Source organism: Hemicordylus capensis, chromosome 5, assembly GCF_027244095.1.
Source record: "Hemicordylus capensis ecotype Gifberg chromosome 5, rHemCap1.1.pri, whole genome shotgun sequence".
In the NCBI taxonomy this organism is placed as follows: Eukaryota; Metazoa; Chordata; class Lepidosauria; order Squamata; family Cordylidae; genus Hemicordylus; species Hemicordylus capensis.
The window spans coordinates 210,518,143-210,538,270 of record NC_069661.1 but is presented as its reverse complement, the minus strand read 5'-3'; the positions used below and the strand labels follow the sequence as shown (position 1 = coordinate 210,538,270).

Sequence of the window (20,128 nt, the reverse complement as noted above, 5' to 3'; positions counted from 1 at the left end):
ACAACATCTGGGAATCCCTGTTAGAGGGAACACTGCTCACCACTTGTCTTGTGTACCGACATTTAGACCTATTTTATTTTATTCGCCCCACAGCTCAAGAGGCTGCACGCTTCCCATCACACCTCGGGATTACATGCTTCCGTGGGTGCCTTTACTTTTGCCCTGAAGGACTACACTCATCTTACTGCAGTGCTGAAATGGATTGTGTATAGTGGCTATAATACATCATGCATGCCTGATTTACTCCTATGAAGATCCAGTTATGTAGTCTGGGTAGGTTGCAGCCTATTTAAAATAATCTAGAAGACAGATCTCATTCCAGATACTGGGGCCACCAAAATCAGGCAGGGCAGGTTTAATTTGACGCCAACAGTTCCCCTAACTGCACACCTTTCCTTTATTTGGTAAAGGGCTGTTTCATTCCTACTGAAGAAAAAGTGTGAATATATGCAGTGGGCCTTACTATATATAGACCCCCCCCTTGTACTCCCCCACTCCCCCATCATGATAACAGGCCTTGCAATAGTAATGAAGGCAGAAGCAGGCCTCTTAAGGTCAGGACTGTTGGATTGTTTGACTGAGAAAACAGTTAGTGATCAAAGATGTGCAGGAAATACTAGGTAGGACACAGCTTTACTGTTCACAGCCGTGTTCTGAACAGGGTTTGTTAAATATAGAAACAAATTAAACCATCACCTAATCATCCAATTATGGTTTGAAGTGAAGTCACGATTATTATTTTAAGGGAGCCACAGCAGAACTAGCACCAAAAACCCTTCTCTAAGAAGGAAGCAAGGCTGAAGCCCTCACACTTTTGTCAAATGTCTCTCATCCCACTAATCTCAGCAGCACCAGAGAAGAGGAAATCAGCAATAAATCAGCTACAGACATTTTGATGAAAATCTTCACTGAGTAAACACTGCCTCTCTCGGGTTCTCTGTGGAACTGCCTCAGAACTAAGATAACAAGGAAGGAAAAACCATGTGCTTTAAAGAACTACCAAGCATACAGCAAATATTTCTCCTTTTTGGGTTGTTGGGATTTAAAAAAAAAATTCAGAGCTGGCCTTACATCTGGTTACATCTGTCTTGCACAAAAGGCATGCAGGACAGAGAGATGCTGTCACAAGTTTCATCGGTGCAGATATCTGAACATAAAATGAACTGAGAAAGGAAATCTGCAAGGCAAAACACAGTAAGAAAACAAAACTATGGAGACAAACAGGTAAATAACGCTTTCTTGCAAGTATTTATTAGTCTCCTCTTCTTCTCCCCTATTAAGTCTATACATTTAAGGCAAGGATCTGATTAGAGTTCCATCTGCTTTGCCTGCATATCTTGGAACTATCACAATGAGCTACTATTAGATCTTGGCCAATTGTCTTCTTATAGAATTATGGGCTGGAAAGGTCTCTCTCCATAAGCTGCAGAATAGCTGGCTAAACGGTTCCGGCTGGAGTCAAGCAAACCAATCCATTTTACTCCTCAAAAATAACTTAAGGGATCGTCACTCCTTCTGGTGAAAAAAAAACAACTGTTGGCTGTAAAAGTAAAAGACGTCCACAGATTTCCAAGGCTTGCAGATGAATCATATCAGGATTGCATCTGGGAGCTGGATTATCATTGGAAAATGTGCTATTGAAGAAGAAAATGTCTTGCTATCTCAGCTGGTGCTGGAAGGTTGGTCTGATACTTGCATTAGACTGGTGTCTCCCCAAACCCAAATGGTCTAAAAGTATAAAGTCTGGAGATATTCAGTCCTCACGCTTTCCATTTCTTCTTTTTCCCGCCAGCCACTTTGTTCCTGACACCCATTGCTCCCTCTGCGTCATCATCTTCGTTGGCCTCTTCTCGGGAGCGCTTCTTCTTTTCCCCTTGCTGTCGCAATTCCTGCAAAGAGAACAGGACAATTACTTCAGCCTTCACAGCAGTTAAAGAATCAAGGGGTTAGAATAGGACTGGAAAAATTAAACACAAATTTTAAGTGGATTTGAAAAGGGACACTAAATTAGGGCTCCACCAATGTTCATCAGTGCAGATAATCAATGCAAAAGGTGGGTTTTTTGGAACCCACAAGTATTTCTGACTAGGGATGTGCACAGAACCAGGAGGGCACGGCGTTACTTTAAGGGACAGGGAGGGTGCCTCCTACCTGCCCAGCCGGTGTGGGGCTGCAGTGTTCCTTCTTGCAGCCCTGTTCAGCATTGCCACACAAATGGCCAATGTGCGCACATCAGCCATTTGCATGGCAGTTGGGGGGAGAGCACCAGCAGGGCAGAGATGGGCAGGTAGGAGGCACCCTCCCTGTCCCTTAAAGTAACCCTCCCAAACACAGCCTCCGAACCGGCTTGAATGCCAGCCAGTTCGGCACTCCAGAAGAGGAGCACCGAACCAGTTCCATGCACATCCCTATTTCTGACACCTTGCTGTCCCCGACCCCCTACTTACCTTTTCGGTGCCTCCACACTGTCCCTCTTAATACCTGCTTTTGGCACCATTTAAAAGACAACATATGTGTTCTAACCAGAAATAGTGAGCCCAACCAATCAAGGTTCACAATCACTGTCATGACATCAGTGTCATGTAGCTAGATTTGACTATGCAAACAATATACAGCAGTCAATTTGGGGTGAGAACAATGCTTCCTGTCCTCACTTTTGCCATCTGCAGCCCATTAAACAACTTTCACAACAGGCTCTTTCTGCAGGGGCAAAAGTGTTCACAAGGCATACCCTCCTTCCTCCAGGTCCCTGTTTTGTTCAGCCCTACTCAAACCCTTTCACAGCAAACAGCTGAATAATACTGTGGGCATTTTATAATCAATCTCAATGTCTGGTTTTAGGAAGCCCATTCCAAAATATATATCGTATTATTTGGCAAGAGAGTGCTCTCTCCATTGAATATCTGTATAGTGTCATCCATCTATAGAGGTCATTATATTCATTTTATGATCTATTAAGGAACATACTATTCAAACACCCAGACAGTTACTGCTAATCAGACAGTTAATATCGTTAGGTTGCAACAGCACTAGTGACTCTTGCAAGTCCAACACAATACATTGTGGCTGGGGATGATGGGAGTTCAGCAACCACTAGAGGGCCAAGTTTGTCCATCTCTGCCTTAAAATAATGGTTTTACATGGGATTGTAAACAATGCAACCTCAATACCCACGTTGGAAGCATCTTGTGCTACATAAGATCTCCTTTGCTAATCTGGTACCTTAGGAATAGGACTGCTTTAAGATTTTCAAAGGCTTTCTGACAATATGGTGTCCAGTTCATCTTGTTTATTTGTTTGTCAACTCTGTGTCAAATGTTTATTTGTCAACTCTGTGAGAGGTGTTTCCATGATTTCCAGATGCGAAAGGGTTCTTCTATAACATATACAAAAATGTTTTCACTTGCTTCTTGGTCTTTGCTACTTCCCAGTTCTTAATTGTAACCACTCTGACTAATTCCTTCGCATTGACATTCTCATCACTGGTTGTTGATGTATCTGGACAGTCCAAATTCATTTCAAAAGGTACATCTTTTAATGTTGCTACTACAAGCTCTTTTCCAAAGTTATGCTTCAATATGTTTAAGTGTTCCTCAGACACAATTTCAGGATTTCTTTCTGTTTCCAGGTCCAGTGACTGCAAGACACACTTTAACAGGGGCCATTCAACAAGCTGGGTATTTCAGCATGCAAAACCTCAAGCCTCAAGTTCTCTCCCCTATCTGTAACCACTCCTCCTTCAGTTGAAGCCACTCATGCTCCACAACAAGAAGCTGGAAACCACTCTTTTCCTAACTGCAAGCACTTCTTGTCAAACTGCAACTGTTTGGCATTGATATCCAGATGTTGCTTCTTTAACAGTAATGACTCTTTTCCATCCTTGCATTGTTCCACCTCAGCCTGAGCCTTCTCTTCCACCAGCCGCTAGGGATGTGTACGAACCAAGATCCGTGCACTGGTTCAGGGCCGAACCAGTCCAGCGCAACGGGAAAGGGGAGGGTGAGCGGGATCTAAGAAAAAGGTGAGCAGGTCCTTACCTGCTCTCTGCTACCGCATGCAGCTTCCTGCTATGGCAGCGTGTGACCCAAGTACCTCTGTGTGGCCAACTCTTTTTGTCTCAATGTCAACTCTCTCTCAAACCGAACATTCTGCTTTTCACATTATTTCAATAAATCAGTTTTACTCGTGGACCAGAATCTTGCTACCATTTCTGCTTTCTTTTCAGCTGTAAAAATCTTTTTACACACTGTTTTTACCATTTCCTGCTATCACTGATACTTCCCCAAGCAACTTTTACCTCAGAATTTACCTCAGAATTTTCAGGTCACTGAGTGACCTGTCTCCCCTTCTTGTAACTGTCTTTTCACTCAGAATTCTCTTCAGATCTCGTATCCCCTTCAGGAATTCATATCCCACTGCATCTGGCACTGCATGTGATGGGGAGGGGGGAGATTTTTGTGTTTTACTTCCTAATCATCTCAACAGATTCTTGTTTGGCTGCCACCATATATGCTCTCATAATAATCAAGAACTGTCTTTATTGGGGTTTTTCACTTTGGTAGTGCAGGAAAGTAGGCGTGAGGGTACAGACGCTTGGTTATTTAACAAAACAAATAAAGGTTTATTAATGTATAGGTGATGAGGTTTGCTTGTTTCTCTACTTGGAAAGTAGGGTAGTTCTTTTGCTTGGTTACAAAATGGTTTCTTTTACAGAACGGTTCTCTTTCATTTACTTCTGGCTTAAATACTTCTATGGTTTTACACACTCTTTTCTGCCAGAGCTCATATATTAGTCTTACAACTATATTTACTTTTTTTTCAGAACCCTCTCTTGTTCTCCGTAATCCAGCCTTGTTCCAGGTTGTATCTCAGACACACACTCTGTGTAGCTCCAGCTCTTTAACTATTTACACTCCAATCTCATTTCGTCACAGCAACACAGCTTAAACAAGTTTTGTTGCACATCAGAATACACACGCAGGTAAAATGCCCCACAGATCTGTGGAAGTACAACATTAAAAACCTTTAAAGCTGCTGGGCAGCATTCAAAATAAACTCACCATCCGTGCAAATCTCTGTGCTTCAGCCACGCGCTCAGTCAGCATCATGACCTCCTCCTCTTGCGTGGGGAAGGCAGGCAACTTCTTGCCAATTAGGTGCTCAATGCGCTGGAAGAGCTCCACATCATACCTGGGGGTGGGGGGTGAGAGTGAACTAAAGTGGCTGTCTTACGGGCATTTTCCCCATATTATTTAATTATTTATTTGATTTATATACCGCCCTTCCAAATGTGGCTCAGGTGGTTTACATTAAAATTAAAAATACATAATTAAAATTAAAAGAAAACAAAAGCAGATTAAAATTACAATTAAAACAAGCTAACATTAAAACTAGATATCGTTAAAAGCCAGGCTAAAAATATAGGTCTTTAAGGGCTCTCCTGAAGGCCTCCAAGGAAGACAATCCTCTTACATCCACATGGTTCCACAACCTAGGGGCAACAACAGAGAAGACCCTATCCCAGGTCGCCACCAGATGAACCGGTGACACCTGAAGACGAACCCCTCCTGATGATCTCAATTAGCGGTCTGGACCTTGTAGAGAAAGGAGTTCCCTCAGGCAACCTGAACCTAAGCCATTCAGGGCTTTAAAGGGAATAACCAGCACTTTATACTTTGCCCAGAAAAATATCAGCAGCTAGTGCAACTGTTTGAGAACAGGCATAATGTGTTCTCTCCAGGATACCCCAGAGACCATATGAATCTGCCTGGGCCTTTGTTCATCATTTCAAGCCCTGGTTGCAGCCCTGACACTGACTGGGATTCAGTTGGTTGGGACAAGAGACAGGGCCTTTTTATTTGTGGTCCCTCAGCTCTGGAATGCACTGTCAGAAGAGCTTCACTATGTTCCCTCTGGGCTTAAAAAAAAAAAGATCTTAGAACTTTTATTTAGAGAGGCTTTTTAATGTATTTTTAATATAGCCTGATGGGTGTTTTAATTTTAATTTGGTTTGTTTTAACAGTTTTCATTCTACACTGTGTTTTATTGCACATTACTTTTATTGCTTTACTGTTGTGAGCCACCATGAGCAGTATTGTACCAGAGGGGCAGGATATAAATATTTTAAATAAATAAAACAAACAACATTTATATTATTCCTCTTAACCAGCACAACCTAAGTTAGCAAGCATCCCTCCCCAATTCTCCCAGCACTTTATATCCCCATACTGTTCCATTTCAGAAAGCTCCTTTGCCACTCCCTCATATTAACTGTAGCATTATTGGCTGCGACAGTGGAAACTGCACATACTTACTGTGTGACAAATGTTATGGATTTCCCAGATCGCCCAGCTCGAGCAGTTCTCCCCACCCGATGAATGTAATCCTGAAAGAGACCCAGAGTCAGTCACGGAATACAGGCAAGGCAACAGAAAAGCGCCATCTGAACCCAAACTATAGAGGAGATCCAACAATGCTAGTTTCAATTGGCACCTCCTGACTATTCAGTTCAGGGTGTTACAACATTTCCACTGCCTGCGGTGAAGAGGGGCAAAGGTGAGCTTTACCAAATGGTCAGAGGTTAAAGACAACTGCTCCCCATGCAATTACAGGTATGCATGGCAAGCTTTAGATAAAAAGATCCATATGGATTCTATTATGTGAATCCATTCACAGTCACTGGGGCCATTCACATGAACAGGCGGGTGGGCGGGGGAGGGAGGCTGCTCCAACACACTTTCCCCCCAAATGCTGCTGGGCACATGGACCATGCTCCCAGGTGATCCACACTGTCCTGGCCTCTGGAGATCCCACAACGAACTGAGCCACGAAAGCGAGGCATTGACAAGATCCCCCATCAGATGGGCACTTAGTTGCCCGTCTCTGTGTCTCCTTAGGCTGCATGGAGCCCAAGGAGACACATAAGCCCAGCAGCCGAGTTAAGGGAATACTTGCTCCCTTAACCTCGGCTTAGAGCCAGGAGCGAGGTTAAGCTGGGCCGGAGCACCAGGATCCACGCAGATCCCGGTGCTCCGCATGAGCTGTTTGCACAAGCAGCCTCTCTGAGTCAGAAGTGTCTATTTAATTCTCTAGCTTCTTAAATGTACAGGCTGCACAGTGTGCCCAAAAGAATCCTTCATAAACCCATCTATGCAATAGGGAATCTACACTCCACTCAACGCTCAGCCATGTTTTAAAAATTGTATTTTATCTTTGAGTAATTAGACTTTGTCCAGCTTACGTTTTCAGGACTGAAAGACATCTGATAGTAATAGAATATTGAAAGGGACTATATAGCCAAACTCCTCAAAATATACATCAAAACATGGACTTAGTATACAAATATCTCATGTTTAGCTTTCAAAAAGTATGGTTCTAACCTCCATGAACACAGAGAAGTCTTGAAAATGCATTGTGGCTGAAAGCTCAGAAAGCAAAAGGGGAGTTTGTGCTCCTGTACTTTCCCAGCCTCCTCACAATTTACTTATCTTTTATTAGATTTTACACAGCTTCATAGCAATGCTCCCCTAGCAGTTTACAATAGAAGATTAAATAAAACCACCACGCACAATAAAATCCAGAGAACAAACTTCATAAGCCGACATTCATAAAGCATCTCATAAGGCAGAATATTAAAGCCACAAATTCTCCAGATTAACACAATCATCAATTTAGATGAAAGCTCTCTGAAATAAAATGGCCTTCTCTTGCTTTTGAGAAAGCCAATAAGGAGGGAAACGGGCAACACTTCCTCAGCAGGGAAGCCCATAGATGGTTTCCACCAAGGCTCTAGATCTTGTAGCTACTCTACATGCCTCAGATACTAGGGGAACCCATTTATGAGCAAATGAAGCTGCTTTGTATTGAATCAATTATTGGTGTTTCTGGTTATCTACACTAACTGGCAACAGTTCTCCAGGGTTTTCAGAAGTCTTTCCAAGCCCTACTTGGAAATGCCAGGAACTGAACCTGTGACTGTCTGCATACACAACGCATGCTCTAGCACTGAGCTGCCCCATAGCATCTCATCAAAAGAGCCTCTTCTGGTATCAATACATGGAAAGGGTCATACAAGAGGAGACACTACGTCAAGTTATCAAGGTCCAGACCACGTAAGGCTTTCAAGGTCAACAGCAGCACTTTAAAATGGAGCTGGAACCAACTGGTAACCAATGTAGATCTTTTACAACCAACAACTGGTTCCAATGACCTGCTCCAGTTAAAACATTGGCTATTATACTTTGGGTTCAGCTGTCATTTCTGAGCAGTCTTCAAACATTAAATCACACTTACTTAATGATTTAAGTGTTACTGTATCTTTAAATGACACAGCACTCAGTACAGGCGAGAGTTCTCTTAAGATATGACTTTGTAGGGTTTTTTAAACCTTTAAATAAACATTATTTGCTTATATATATTACTTGTGATGTTACAGTGACAATCACAACACCATACAAAACACATTTCAGTCAATCTAGAAATTATCAAGACATGGATTATGGAAATGAGGAATTGATCATCAAAAAGAGGACACAGCTGGTACACAAAGCAAAGCTGGAAAAAAGGTACTCCCGGCAAGTGACTGCCATTTGAGAACCAATCAGCAAAGACCACTCCAGGAGTGCAAGCTATGAACCTGCAGCTCCTTCAAGAGGGTGAACTCATCCACCTGCTTCTTGGCCAAGGAAAAAGAGCCAAGATAATTTTTCTTCCATCTCTTCTTGCATCTTCCACTGAATCATCTCAAACCTTGGGCAGCAAAATCCCAACCCAGCAGTCTGCCTTTTGGCTCACCTTGGAATGGGTAGGGATATCAAAGTTTATCACTACATCAACATGGGGGATGTCCAGGCCTCTACTAGCAACGTCTGTAGCCAACAGAATGGAACGTGTTTTCGCCTTGAACTTGTTCAGTGACCCTAATCGCTTATTCTGGAGGGGAGGAAGAAGGAAAAGAGCAAATGAATATTATTTTTAAATTTCCAGTCTAGAAAGTACAATGAGCTGCAGTATGATTCACCCACTACAGGGCATGGATGAGAAATCACTGAGAAGAAAAATAAATTTGGTAATGTGTACAAATGACATTTGTAGTTAAAATAGGACTGGTATTTCAGAAGTTTCCTTGCATTCGGGTCAACCTGTACCTGGTTCATCTGTCCATGGAGGGGAATGGCTGTGAACCCCAGATTCCGAAGCAGAAGGGCTGTTCTCTGAGTGTTGTTGCAAGTACTGCAGAAAATCATGAATGAATTCCCAGCAAGTTCATTCAGAATATAGACTAAATAACTGTCCTAAAAGAGGTTCAGAGAAGAAATTGAAATCAGAAAGGGAAGTAATGCAGAATTCAAAAATTCATTACAGAGACTTAGAAAAAGAAGATGAAACAAAAGGAGGAGATATTACCTTGAACTTGGAAGGGATGAAAATATAGTACTGCTGCAGTTTTTCCACTGTCTGGTACTTAGACGAAACTGCACATTTAACAGGGTTCTTAAGAGCTGCACGCTGAAGTTTTTGCACCTGAAGATAAGAGCGAATTCAAGTTTGCATGCCAATTTCTGCCACCTGTCATTCTTCTCCCAACCCCACCCAATCTGAGCATTAATGCAAAATGACAACACTTCTCACACCTTTTTAGTCATGGTAGCAGAAAAGAGAAATGTCTTTCTGTCTCTGGGAATCACTTTCAGGATCTTGTCTACCTGTAAAGAAAGAAAGAAGATGAAACTCATCAGTGTGCATTTGTGCACACGCACACACCATCATAATGGAGTCACAGTCTAGCTGATGTACATGGGATAAGCAACAGTGTGTGTGTTTTCCCTTTTAACTGAATCACTCCACAACAAGCAGCAATGTGGGGGAATGTGGGGGGGGCCGAAGAGTTCAAATACAGGGCAAATGAAGTCATCAGGATTCTGACAGGGTCCTTGCTACCTGTCCTACACCTTCAAATTGGTACATGGAATGAACGTGATCCTGTAAAGGCAAATGCCATTGGAAGAGAACAAAATGCCACTGGAAGAGCAGCAGTGCTTGACAGCAAGAGTTTAACTCTCGTATTCAAAAAACTTTGTTTTATCTGAAGGCTAAACATCTGCTTCCAAAAATAACTCAGATGTGAACAGTTGGTTAGGATCCATTGGGTGTATTTGGGGAGGGGGGAAAGAGACATTCCACAGGAATGTAGCAAACATGCCACCAAGCTGCCAGCTCTAAATGGTCGAGACAAGGGGCAAAAAGAGCGTGCTTCTCACATCAGGAAGTGAAACAGAGACAGGCTGCAAACAAGAGTGGAGCCAGAGACAGGCCCCAAACGCTGGAGCCATGCATCATCTCCTCCCATAGGCCATTCAGACAGAGCAAGGGCTGGCAGGGTTCACCTCTGTTTCAAAGTCCATGTTGAGGATCCGGTCAGCTTCATCCATGACGAGATACTTCAGAGCTCTCAAGTTGAAGCCCTTTGTGTTTTCGAGGTGATCGATAAGGCGGCCAGGTGTAGCTATCAGCAGAATTGAAGGGAGATAGAAAAAACCATGGTCAGTAGCCAAATATCCCAGAATTTTACTCAGCAGAGTGTACCAAGAGGACTCCAGGCACAATCCCCTGAGCACTAATCTCATGTAACCACCACTCATTTCAGTTAGCCACATCCCAAGGATGCCACTGCTTCCTTCTCCAAAAAATCTTGGTAAGCATAGCCATAGAAATGATCCAGAGTACTGCACAGGTTTGAACTGGCAAAGCTATTTGTATCCCAATGGGAAAAATCTACATCCAGAACTTATTTTGAGAGATTAGCCCTATGAGGTTATATAGTCAAGCCTGGCCAAACAATTATTGTTGTTCATTCTCAGGTCAGAAGAAAAATATTCTAAACAATTCCAGTCAAACAAAATGCATCCGTTAACCTTAGAGGGACTTGTTTGTCAGAATGGAATTAGACTCTATCGTGGGGGTTGGCAACTGGCAGTCCACAAGCAGAACACCTCTGCAGGAGTGCTGCCAGCTGGCCCCAGGATGAGGTTGGGAGAAATGCTGCATCCCCACAACTGCCTCCATATCAAAAGTGCTGCTGTTGCTTCCTTCCAGCTGGCTAGACCAGCAGAGCAGTAAATAGAGAGGAAGGAAGGGAAAGGAAAGGGAAAATGAAGCGTCCTTCGCCGCCCAAGCACCAGTTCGAGAAGAGGCTTAGCACAGAGAGGAGCTCTGTTCGCGAGCTCCTCTCTTTACCATTGAAAAACATGCTTGCACTTCGCCCGGCTGTTGCGGGCTGACTCGGGTGAGGAGGGCTCGGGCAGCTGGGAGGGCGGAAGGGTGGTTTTCGGTGGCCGCGGAGGCCCTTATTCCTTTGGGGGGGGTGCGGGGAAGGGGAAGTCGGGCAGCTGGGAGGGCGGTTTTCGGCTGCGGCGTGGCCCAAGGTCTCCCAGGTGCCTGTCCGTGTTGGCCCCCCCAGGCCTCGGCGGCGGCTCCGCCACCACCTCGGCCGGGCTTCACTGGCTTCTTCGGGGCGGCCGCTTCTGGCCGCCCAACATGGCCGCCTGTTCCCTGCCTTCGTTTCTGCCACAGCCTGTTCTGGGCATGCGCTCCGCGCATGCCCAGAACCGCCAAGGGAGGCACGAACACACGTTTGGTGTCCGTCCACGGACGGACAGCAAGCGTTTTATTAGAGAGGGTGCTTTTCATTTCTTCATCTGTGTGAGCAGAAAGAATCAGATGTCCGATCGCCCTTGTTCAGAGGGTTCTTAAGATAGAATTACAAGCACCTGAATCGTACAATGTGCTGACTTCTTACCAATGATTACATGTGGTTTCTTAGCTAGGGCCAACGACTGGGCCATCATGTCAATTCCTCCCACGATAACAGCTTAGGGAAGAAAGCAAAAAAGAACATCAAGATCAACAATGCCTTTTCAAACACAACCATTTAACACCATCCCCACCAACACCTCCCTTTATAGGCAAACAAAAGCTACTCAGTATGCTAGTGCCCATTCATTAATTCCATCCCTAAATCCCCACCTACATGGAAGTATTCACGTTGCTCATCTGGTTTTCAAGCTCAGTCATGGGCATCACCTAACATTCTTCCCAGCTTTGGATTTAGATTGCTACATTTAGGCACCAGGAAGTATTTTGCTGTGAGCAAGAAGCACCAGTGCTGGTAGCCACCAATAAACACTATGAAGAAGAATCCAGGGTGAGCTTCTGGCAGCACGTTTTATACAGAATTTGATTTTAAAATCACACAGACTTTGTTGGAGTCCTTCGTGCCAAACAACCAATTTCCACATATTCTAACAGGGGCTGCGATTGGTCGCAGATTCATTCAAGAGAAGCAATACAAGGCAATGTACACTATGAGGAGAAAGGGACACACACACACGGAAGAAATAGTGGCTGAGAGTCCCATCCCCATTATCTTCTCCCCCACCCACAGTGTCTATGTTTGTAAGGGAAAGAGTCAACAGACTTCCCATTTTATCTTTACAGTCACAGGGGTGGAGGCACACAAAACTGCACATTTCTTGAAATCTATATACTGTTTTTGGGTTGGCTGGTTTTTTGAAAACATTTGCTCCGTCTCCTTTCTGCTCCTTGGAAACTTCAATACTGATCATTCTAAGCACTGTAGCAAGGCCACTTACTGCACTGGACACCAATGGAAGATCCAAGAGCCTCAAACTGCTCCGAGATCTGAAAGGCTAGCTCCCGGGTAGGAGTAAGCACCAAAGCAAAGAAGCGCTGAGGTGCCTCCAGCAGTGCTTGAAGGATAGGCAAAGCAAAAGCCCCTGTTTTTCCAGATCCCGTCTCTGCTAAACCAATGATGTCACGGCCTACAAGAAAAGAGCTTTGTCAGATTTACTACAGAAGAACACACAATGCAGGTGAAACACATCCAAATGTAATCATGAAAAGTACCTCCAAAAGATCTAGATCAAGTGCAAACAGAGCACCAGAACATAAAATTCTGCATTTATGACAGCTTGCAACCCACTAATGTGTTCTGACAAACAAACCTTCTCTACTTCCAATATAACAATGTGTTAAGGCTCATACAGCCCTCTGCTCTAGTAACTCCTGCTTCCTCGTCCCTGGTTCTCAGTTCTTGCCTGACTATGCACCCTCAGTGGAAGCAGATCTTCCTCCATCCCCAAAGTCGGGCTATATGGCTGATTGTATCATCACTCCTAACCATATAGAGACCATTTCAACTAGGACTTTCAGAATGAGTTTTCCTTCACTGACTGGTCTTTGTTATTTACCCTTAGAATAACGGTGGAAAAGCAATTCAACCAAAATTGCTCTTGACTAAGTAATGGCAATCATATTTCAGATGCACCTTACAAAACAGCCCTATTCACATGTTATGTTCAATGCACATACAATCTGCATACAGTGTATGCAAATACAGATCTGTACACATCCCTACTGCAAACTGCTTCCCATGAGGCCTTGACACTGGCTCAGCCTGTGGCTGCTGAAAGGCAAAGCCTCTGTCTCCCTGCCCCACAGCAACAGCCACTGTTTCACATTTACTGCCTCCCAAGTACTAGGAAAGGAATCTCTTCTGGCATGCCCTTCACACAGCAGGGGCAGGCTGAACTTGGGTCAGACAGTCCTTAAGAGCAACTCACATTTTCTTATAACAGCAGTCACTGAATACATTTATTAGACAATTGTCAGTCAAACAAGCTCTAGGGATGTGCATGGATCCGCGGAGCTGCGGTCCGGCACTGGGGTGAGGGTTCCTTTAGGGGGGGGGGAATGTGTACTTACCCCTCCCGCCGCTTTTCCCCCGCCGGCGCGCGTTTTTTTAGGAAGTATTTGGGGCGGCAGGATACCTCTCTGCCGCCCCTTCCCCCTCTCGGCTGCAAAAAGCTTCAGAAAGCCTTTTGCGCATGCGTACATCATGCATGAACACGTCACGTCTCCACGGTGTGTGCATGCACATCATGTCTCTGCGGCGCGCGCATCACATGCGCACATGCAAAAGGCTTTCTGAAGCCTTTTGCAGCCGAGAGGGGGAAGGGGTGGCAGGGAGGTATCCTGCCGCCCCAAATGCTTCCTAAAAAACGCGCACCGGCGGGGGGAAAGCGGTGGGAGAGGTAAGTATACCTTCCCCCTGCCCTTAAAGGAACCCCCACCTCGGCATGCGAACCTCGAACCGCCCCAAGATCGGACCGATCCGGAGGCCTGTAGAACGGCCTCCGGACCAGTCCATGCACATCACTAACAAGCTCTCAAAGTGCCTTTTTATAATGCAAAATACACTTGCGTAGACATGACTGGTCTGCAGTGGCCTCAGGTGGCATGGTTGGCCCAGCGGTGGCTAGGGTAGCAGAGGGGAGGGGCAGAGCAGAAACCAGAGTATACTTTTACACCCCGGTCAAAGCTCCTGGCGCGGGGCCAACGAGCTGTACGTCCCACCCCTGCTGCTCAGCTGGCCAACACGCATGTGAAACAGGCATCTGAGGAGTCAGCACAGCACATTTTTCCATGCTGACTCTGCCAATTGCTGCCAAACACACACATCAGCCAGCCGAGTGGCAGGGCAGACCGTCTTTTGGCCCTGCGGGATGCCACACAGCAGGAGCTTTTACTAGGTATCCTCTGCTTTCCATTCCTCCACTCTAGCCACCATTGGGCTAGCCATTAAATGGTCAAAGAGGCCCATCTCTCCTGGAAGGTCAGAAGACTCAAGGAGCCATCTACAGCAAGAGACTGGCTACCTTATGGAGCTCTAACAAGAATTCCACTCTGCCTTAACAAGCAACTTGAACCACTTGGTACAAAGCAAGAAGAACTCTATGTGCCCAAGGACAAGTTCCCACTTATAAACCAGTGGCAAGTCTGTGGAACAGAAAAGGCTGAGACTACCTGCTCTATAACATGTTCAATATATGGCTTCTTACTCCTCCTGTCCCTGAAATGCAGTTCCCCAAATCAGTCTCACCTTGGAGTGCAACTGGAAGAGCTTCCACTTGGATCTTTGTTGGTGTCTTCCATCCCAGCTGATCACAGGCTTCACACAGTACATCAGTCACGCCCTGAAGTGAAAAAGAAAAAAGGTATCCACACAAGGCCCCAGCCTTCATAGTTCACTAAGTTCTGTAGCAAACTCTTCTCCATCAGCAGCAAGTGAGTCACCGTTTGGTAACTCTTATGCCTTGAAGTCATGCGGCTCTTTAATGATATCTGCTGCATATGAAATCAAACACAGCCCACAGGAATTAGTAAATGCTACTAATAAAGAACAAAACAGTGAAGTGGATAGACCTGGGCCCAAATCTCCATTCAGGCACAAAGTTCACTGGGAAATTTGGACCATTCACTCTTTCTCAGCCCAATATAGAAAGCTGCCTTATACCGAGTCAGACCCTTGGTCCATCTAGCTCAGTATTGTCTACACAGACTGGCAGCAGCTTCTCCAAAGTTACAGAAAGGAGTCTCTCTCAGCTTCTCTCTCTCTCTCTCTCAGGATAAAAGCAGAAATTCCAATATCTGTCCTGTAACACGTTATATATACCAGTTTTACTTTTTATTCTTTTCCTTGAATTCTAGCTCCCAGAATCAATTCCTATTTACACTGCCCCAAGTTAGTTAGAGGTAAGGGTGTGCAATTGCACTTGCTATCAAATCATAATTTTTTAAATTTATTTATTATTTATTATTATTATTATTATTATTATTAATTCGATTACTATACCGCCCTTCCAAAAATGGCTCAGGGCGGTTTACACAGAAAAATAATAAATAAATAAGATGGCTCCCTGTCCCCAAAGGGCTCACATTCTAAAAAAAACCACCATAAGACACACACCAGCAACAGTCACTGGAAGTACTGTGCTGAGGGTGGATAGGGCCAGTTACTCTCCCCCTGCTAAATAAAGAGAATCACCGCAGTAAAAGGTGCCTCTTTGCCCAGTTAGCAGGGGATAATTTGAAATTTGACCTCAAATCGAATTGCCCTCAAAACAGAAGGCCTGATTTCGGGATCAAATCACCCCTGATTCAACCTGAATCGATTTGATTGATTCAAATGCCATTTTGAGGCCTGTTTTGCTGGAAAAACAGGCCTCAAAATGGTGCTTTTCCCCAGGGAGAGCTGGTCTACCAATTAGGATCAGCAAATAGCTCAGCCCTCTGCTCCAGGAGTCCAGACTTAAGAGCCTCAGCCTGCCTTGGAGGACAGGTCTATCCAGGCAGAACTGTCCTCTGAGGTGGGCTGATGAATTAAGTCTGAAGCTAAGGGCTGGTCTACCCACCAATCCCAATTGGTAGACTAGCTCTACCGGGGCGAAAGTGCCATTTTGAGGCCCGTTTTCCCAGCAAAATGGGCCTCAAAATGGCACACAAATCACCCAAGTGATTTGGGCAATTCAGGGCTAATTCATTGAGGGGGCCAAGCTGGCTGCTTTTGACGAATCAGTCCGGAGGGGTCTGCGATTCAATTTAACCTCAAATCAAATCATTGATTTTGATTCAAGCCCACCCCTAGTTAGAGAAAGGGCAGCAAATGAATAAGTTTTTTAAAATCCTATACAGAAAATCATTAAATTCACTTATCTTTCCTACTGCTGTTTTGTATACAGTAACGTTCAACATGGTACATAATACAGTCCAATATCATTTTACTCTCAACAACCACATACTGTGGCTCAGTTAATGTTGCTCACTTCCTCTGTATAGTTAGTTCTCCATTATCTCAGTAAAGAAAGAAAGAAAGTAAGCAAGTGCAGCATCAGGTGGGGTGGGGGAGATACCATATAGGGTAACCAGAATAAACGGGTCATGATAAGGAAATTTATATCAAATATGATAAACATTCCATAGTTAATAAACACAAATGGTGATATGACTCTCATCTCTTTTAAGGGGGATGCATTGTTGTGACTGGGTCCAGATGTCCTCAGTAACAGACGGGAAGAATGCTGCTTTCTGTTCATTTCTTCTCCCTGTCTTTCCTTTCCTTCTCTTTCTTCTGCCTAGATCTCTCCTCCTCCTCACTCTAACTGCTGCCAACCTCTTTTCTTCCTTCTTTCAACTGGCTCCTGCCCTCTAGAGCAGGGGTTCTCAACCTGTGGTTCTCCAGATGTTGCTGAACTACAACTCCCATCATTGGGGATGAGAGTTGTAGTTCAGCAACATCTGGAGTACCACAGGTTGAGAACCCCTGCTCTGGAACATTCCATTTGCTCTGGATGACTTGTTTGTGTTTGCAGACCCTTCCTTTTGTCTTCCCCCCCCCCCAAGCCAGGTACACTGGCTAAAGCCAAGCAGCTTGCTTAGGGAGCAAGACATTGCTGGTTTGAATCCCCGCTGGTATGTTCCCAGACTATGGGAAACACCTATATAGGGAAGCAGTGATACAGGAAGATGCTGAAAGGCATAATCTCATACTGCGTGGGAGGAGGCAATGGTAAACCCCTCCTGTATTCTACCAAAGACAGCCACAGGGCTCTGTGGTCGCCAGCAGTCGCCCAGGACTCAACAGTACAACTTTACGTTAGTGATATGACACTAGAGCCAGACAGTAGTTTATTTTCACAGCCCTGACTGGGGTTTATTCCCACAGTCCTGCCTCATAAATACCAACACTAGATTGGCCACAAATATACTATTCCACCACAATAGCTTGTTATAAACTTGAGGCAAATGTTAACGGTATTGAGGACTAGGAGAGTAGGTTGCCTATTGCACATCCAGCCGGAGGGGCGAAATACGCTGTTCCGGCGAAATACGTGCGTGTGCCTGTCTTTGAGGGACGAGAAAAGAAAGCAATGGGCTGGGTATATTACCCGGAAAACAGACACGTGTAGGCAGGCAAATTAAGGGGAGCAGTTGCGAGAGGGCCGAGGCTGGTGGAGGGAGCATAGATGGGGCACATCAGATGCTGAGAGGCAGCCAAGGGCAGAGGAAGAGCAAGCGATCCCCTCACCAGTTCCTTAAACGTTTTCACGGTCTCCTCCAACACTTCCTCCCGCTCCATGTCCGTCGCCATGTTGGGTGTCACCTTTCACCTCCAAGTTGCCGCGAGGAATCTTGGGAGTAGTAGTCCAATCGCTTACACCCGGCTACAGAGGCGCCTTCTGCTTTCATAGAGAAAGAAAAGGTTAGAGGGACATGCAAATACCTACGTTATCGGTACACATTTTTTTCTTTTTGTTCCCCAGCGTGAAAGCTACCAAAGGAAGAAATCAACCGTGACGTCCAGGTTTTAGCGCACCAGTGAGTGGGCAGCAGATGTCCAGCTAGAAACAAACGGTAGCGGGAAAAAGAGCTCGTATTCTTTCTAACTCATGTCTTGTTTCATAACATATATACTTAAAACAGCAGGGCGTCTGCATGAAGTCAATGGGCTTCAAATTCCATGCAGTTTGAACATTGAATTTGAGCTGGGAGAGGAACCGAATAGGGTTGCTAGGAGTCTGAAGCTATTCATGGAGATTTTCCCCGCCCCCAAATTAGTTTTCCAAATACTTTTCACAATACCAAGCTATTAAAATCCCCAGGACTGCTTTCTCAATAGACTAATTTTGGCAACACTGTCCTCTTATATTGAGACGGCTCAAGATAAGTAGATTGACGTTTGCTGCAACTTAAGGAGTCACGATAGTGCCCAGTCTTAGCTACCTTAAATTTTTGAATTTCTCCTTTAATGGTCACTGTTGCTTCCCACACTGGAGAAATAAATGCAAATGCTCCAATGTAAGGTAAGGTAAAATCAAGTCGGTTTCGATTCCTGTGGCTTTCTTTAAGAGAATACAGGAGCGGCTTACCATTGCCTCCTCCCACGCAGTTTGAGATGATGCCTTTGCATCCTCCTATATCGTTGCTGCCCGATATGGTAGCAGCAGGGATTCGAACCGACAACTTCCTGCTTGTTAGTCAAGCATTTCCCCGCTATGTCACTTAAGGTGGTGTAAGTGCTCCAATGTAAAGCCAGTAATTCCCTATAAGTAGGACAGCGAGATGGGTCATTCTGGCTGCTTCTTATCTCTGTGGCTCTCCCTGTGCGTCCCTGTCGGTCGAAGGTGACGCTCAGGATTGGTGCAGTGGATTCTGGGGTTTGTAGTATAGGCTCTTCTGGCTGCAGGGCTACTAATCAAGGTGAAGGCGATGGGTAGATAGTTTGAGCCAGGGGTTCTCAAACTTGAGTCTCAATGGTTGAGACGAGAATGTAGAGAAAGTCCGAGATGGTGAGCTAAGTCAAAAACGAGATAGCATCGGTGCAGGCACTTTATAACCAATTAGATAGGAGATCCTGGAGTCGTCATGGCTCTGAAAAAGAAGATCTACAGAAAAATGTCTAAAATGTCAGGTAATTAGGAAAAATTCCCAAAACAGCAGGACGACTATACCTTTTATTAGGAATAATAACTAGAATGCTCCAGAATGAGCTAACTTTCACTCCATATAGAGATCTATTCAGACATTATGTTGTATAAATATGCATAAAGGTGTCAAGACTGTACACATGTGACTGTTCACATTACTGTGTGAATGACTGCACATGTGTCCGTTTAAAAAGTTGACATGCGTACAGGTCTCTCAAATGCATGGTACAATTAGAAATGTATTACTATATGTGTGTTAAACATATGTTAATAAAGTGCATGTATACAGATCTACACACATTTTGTAAGTACATTGAACATACCATGTGAATGTGGTGGGGGGGATGAATGAGATGTTAACAAAAATTGTGGGGAGAGAGCTAAAAACCCAAAATGGGGTTAAGGCAATGGGGTTGAGGGATCTTGACAGACTCGGAGAGCACTGCAGTCTTATCCTCACCCTCAGATACAAGAGTCAGTAAATGTGAGAATTTGCTTGCAATTGTCATAAACTCAGAGGTGGTTCCCTTTTGGATGTGGGCTGTAAACAACACTAATTGTTGATTTTCAAAAAGTCACAATAGGATTCTAACTGGAACTGTGTTCTGGTTCTGATATCAAAGGGAATTTCCAAAGAAAGCTAAAGCTGTGTGCGTGAGCACTGTGGAAATTATGACGTACCTCAGCCATCAGTTCCTGGAGTACAGCTGAGCTGCATCCTGTCCTTAAATAACAATAGAAAAAGGGCCAGGAAATCTAAATAAACTTTCTGTGTGAAAGTTAGA

At 44.6% G+C, this 20,128-nt stretch overlaps 1 protein-coding gene across 2 annotated transcripts; it reads right to left on the bottom strand.

Moving 5' to 3' along the window:
* Positions 1-1,229: 1,229 nt before the first annotated feature.
* On the bottom strand, positions 1,230-18,910 carry DDX47 (DEAD-box helicase 47). 2 transcript variants are annotated; one of them, XM_053258226.1, is made up of 13 exons: positions 18,786-18,907; positions 17,945-18,095; positions 14,960-15,053; positions 12,651-12,839; positions 11,798-11,869; positions 10,386-10,504; positions 9,633-9,704; positions 9,406-9,522; positions 9,147-9,293; positions 8,794-8,931; positions 6,315-6,385; positions 5,061-5,190; positions 1,230-1,889 (listed from the first exon to the last, which is right to left on the bottom strand). In XM_053258226.1, exons 2-13 carry the CDS (start codon positions 18,005-18,007, stop codon positions 1,761-1,763), a joined length of 1,341 nt encoding a protein of 446 aa, XP_053114201.1. In that variant the 5' UTR covers positions 18,008-18,095; positions 18,786-18,907; the 3' UTR covers positions 1,230-1,760. The 2 variants fall into 2 exon arrangements, with proteins under 2 accessions (XP_053114201.1, XP_053114202.1); XM_053258227.1 differs by lacking the exon at positions 12,651-12,839 and having other exon boundaries at positions 18,786-18,910.
* Between the last annotated feature and the right edge of the window lie 1,218 nt (positions 18,911-20,128).

What these genes read in the sequence shown, in the direction of transcription:
- DDX47 (XM_053258226.1), bottom strand. Translation starts at nt 18,007, where the DNA reads ATGGCGACGGACATGGAGCGGGAGGAAGTGTTGGAGGAGACCGTGAAA. An exon ending in ACATGGACTTTGAAACAGAG is followed by an intron (nt 9,705 to 10,385) that starts GTGAACCCTGCC and finishes CTTTCTTTACAG; the next exon opens with GTAGACAAGATCCTGAAAGT. An exon ending in TCATCCCTTCCAAGTTCAAG is followed by an intron (nt 9,294 to 9,405) that starts GTAATATCTCCT and finishes AACCTCTTTTAG; the next exon opens with GACAGTTATTTAGTCTATAT.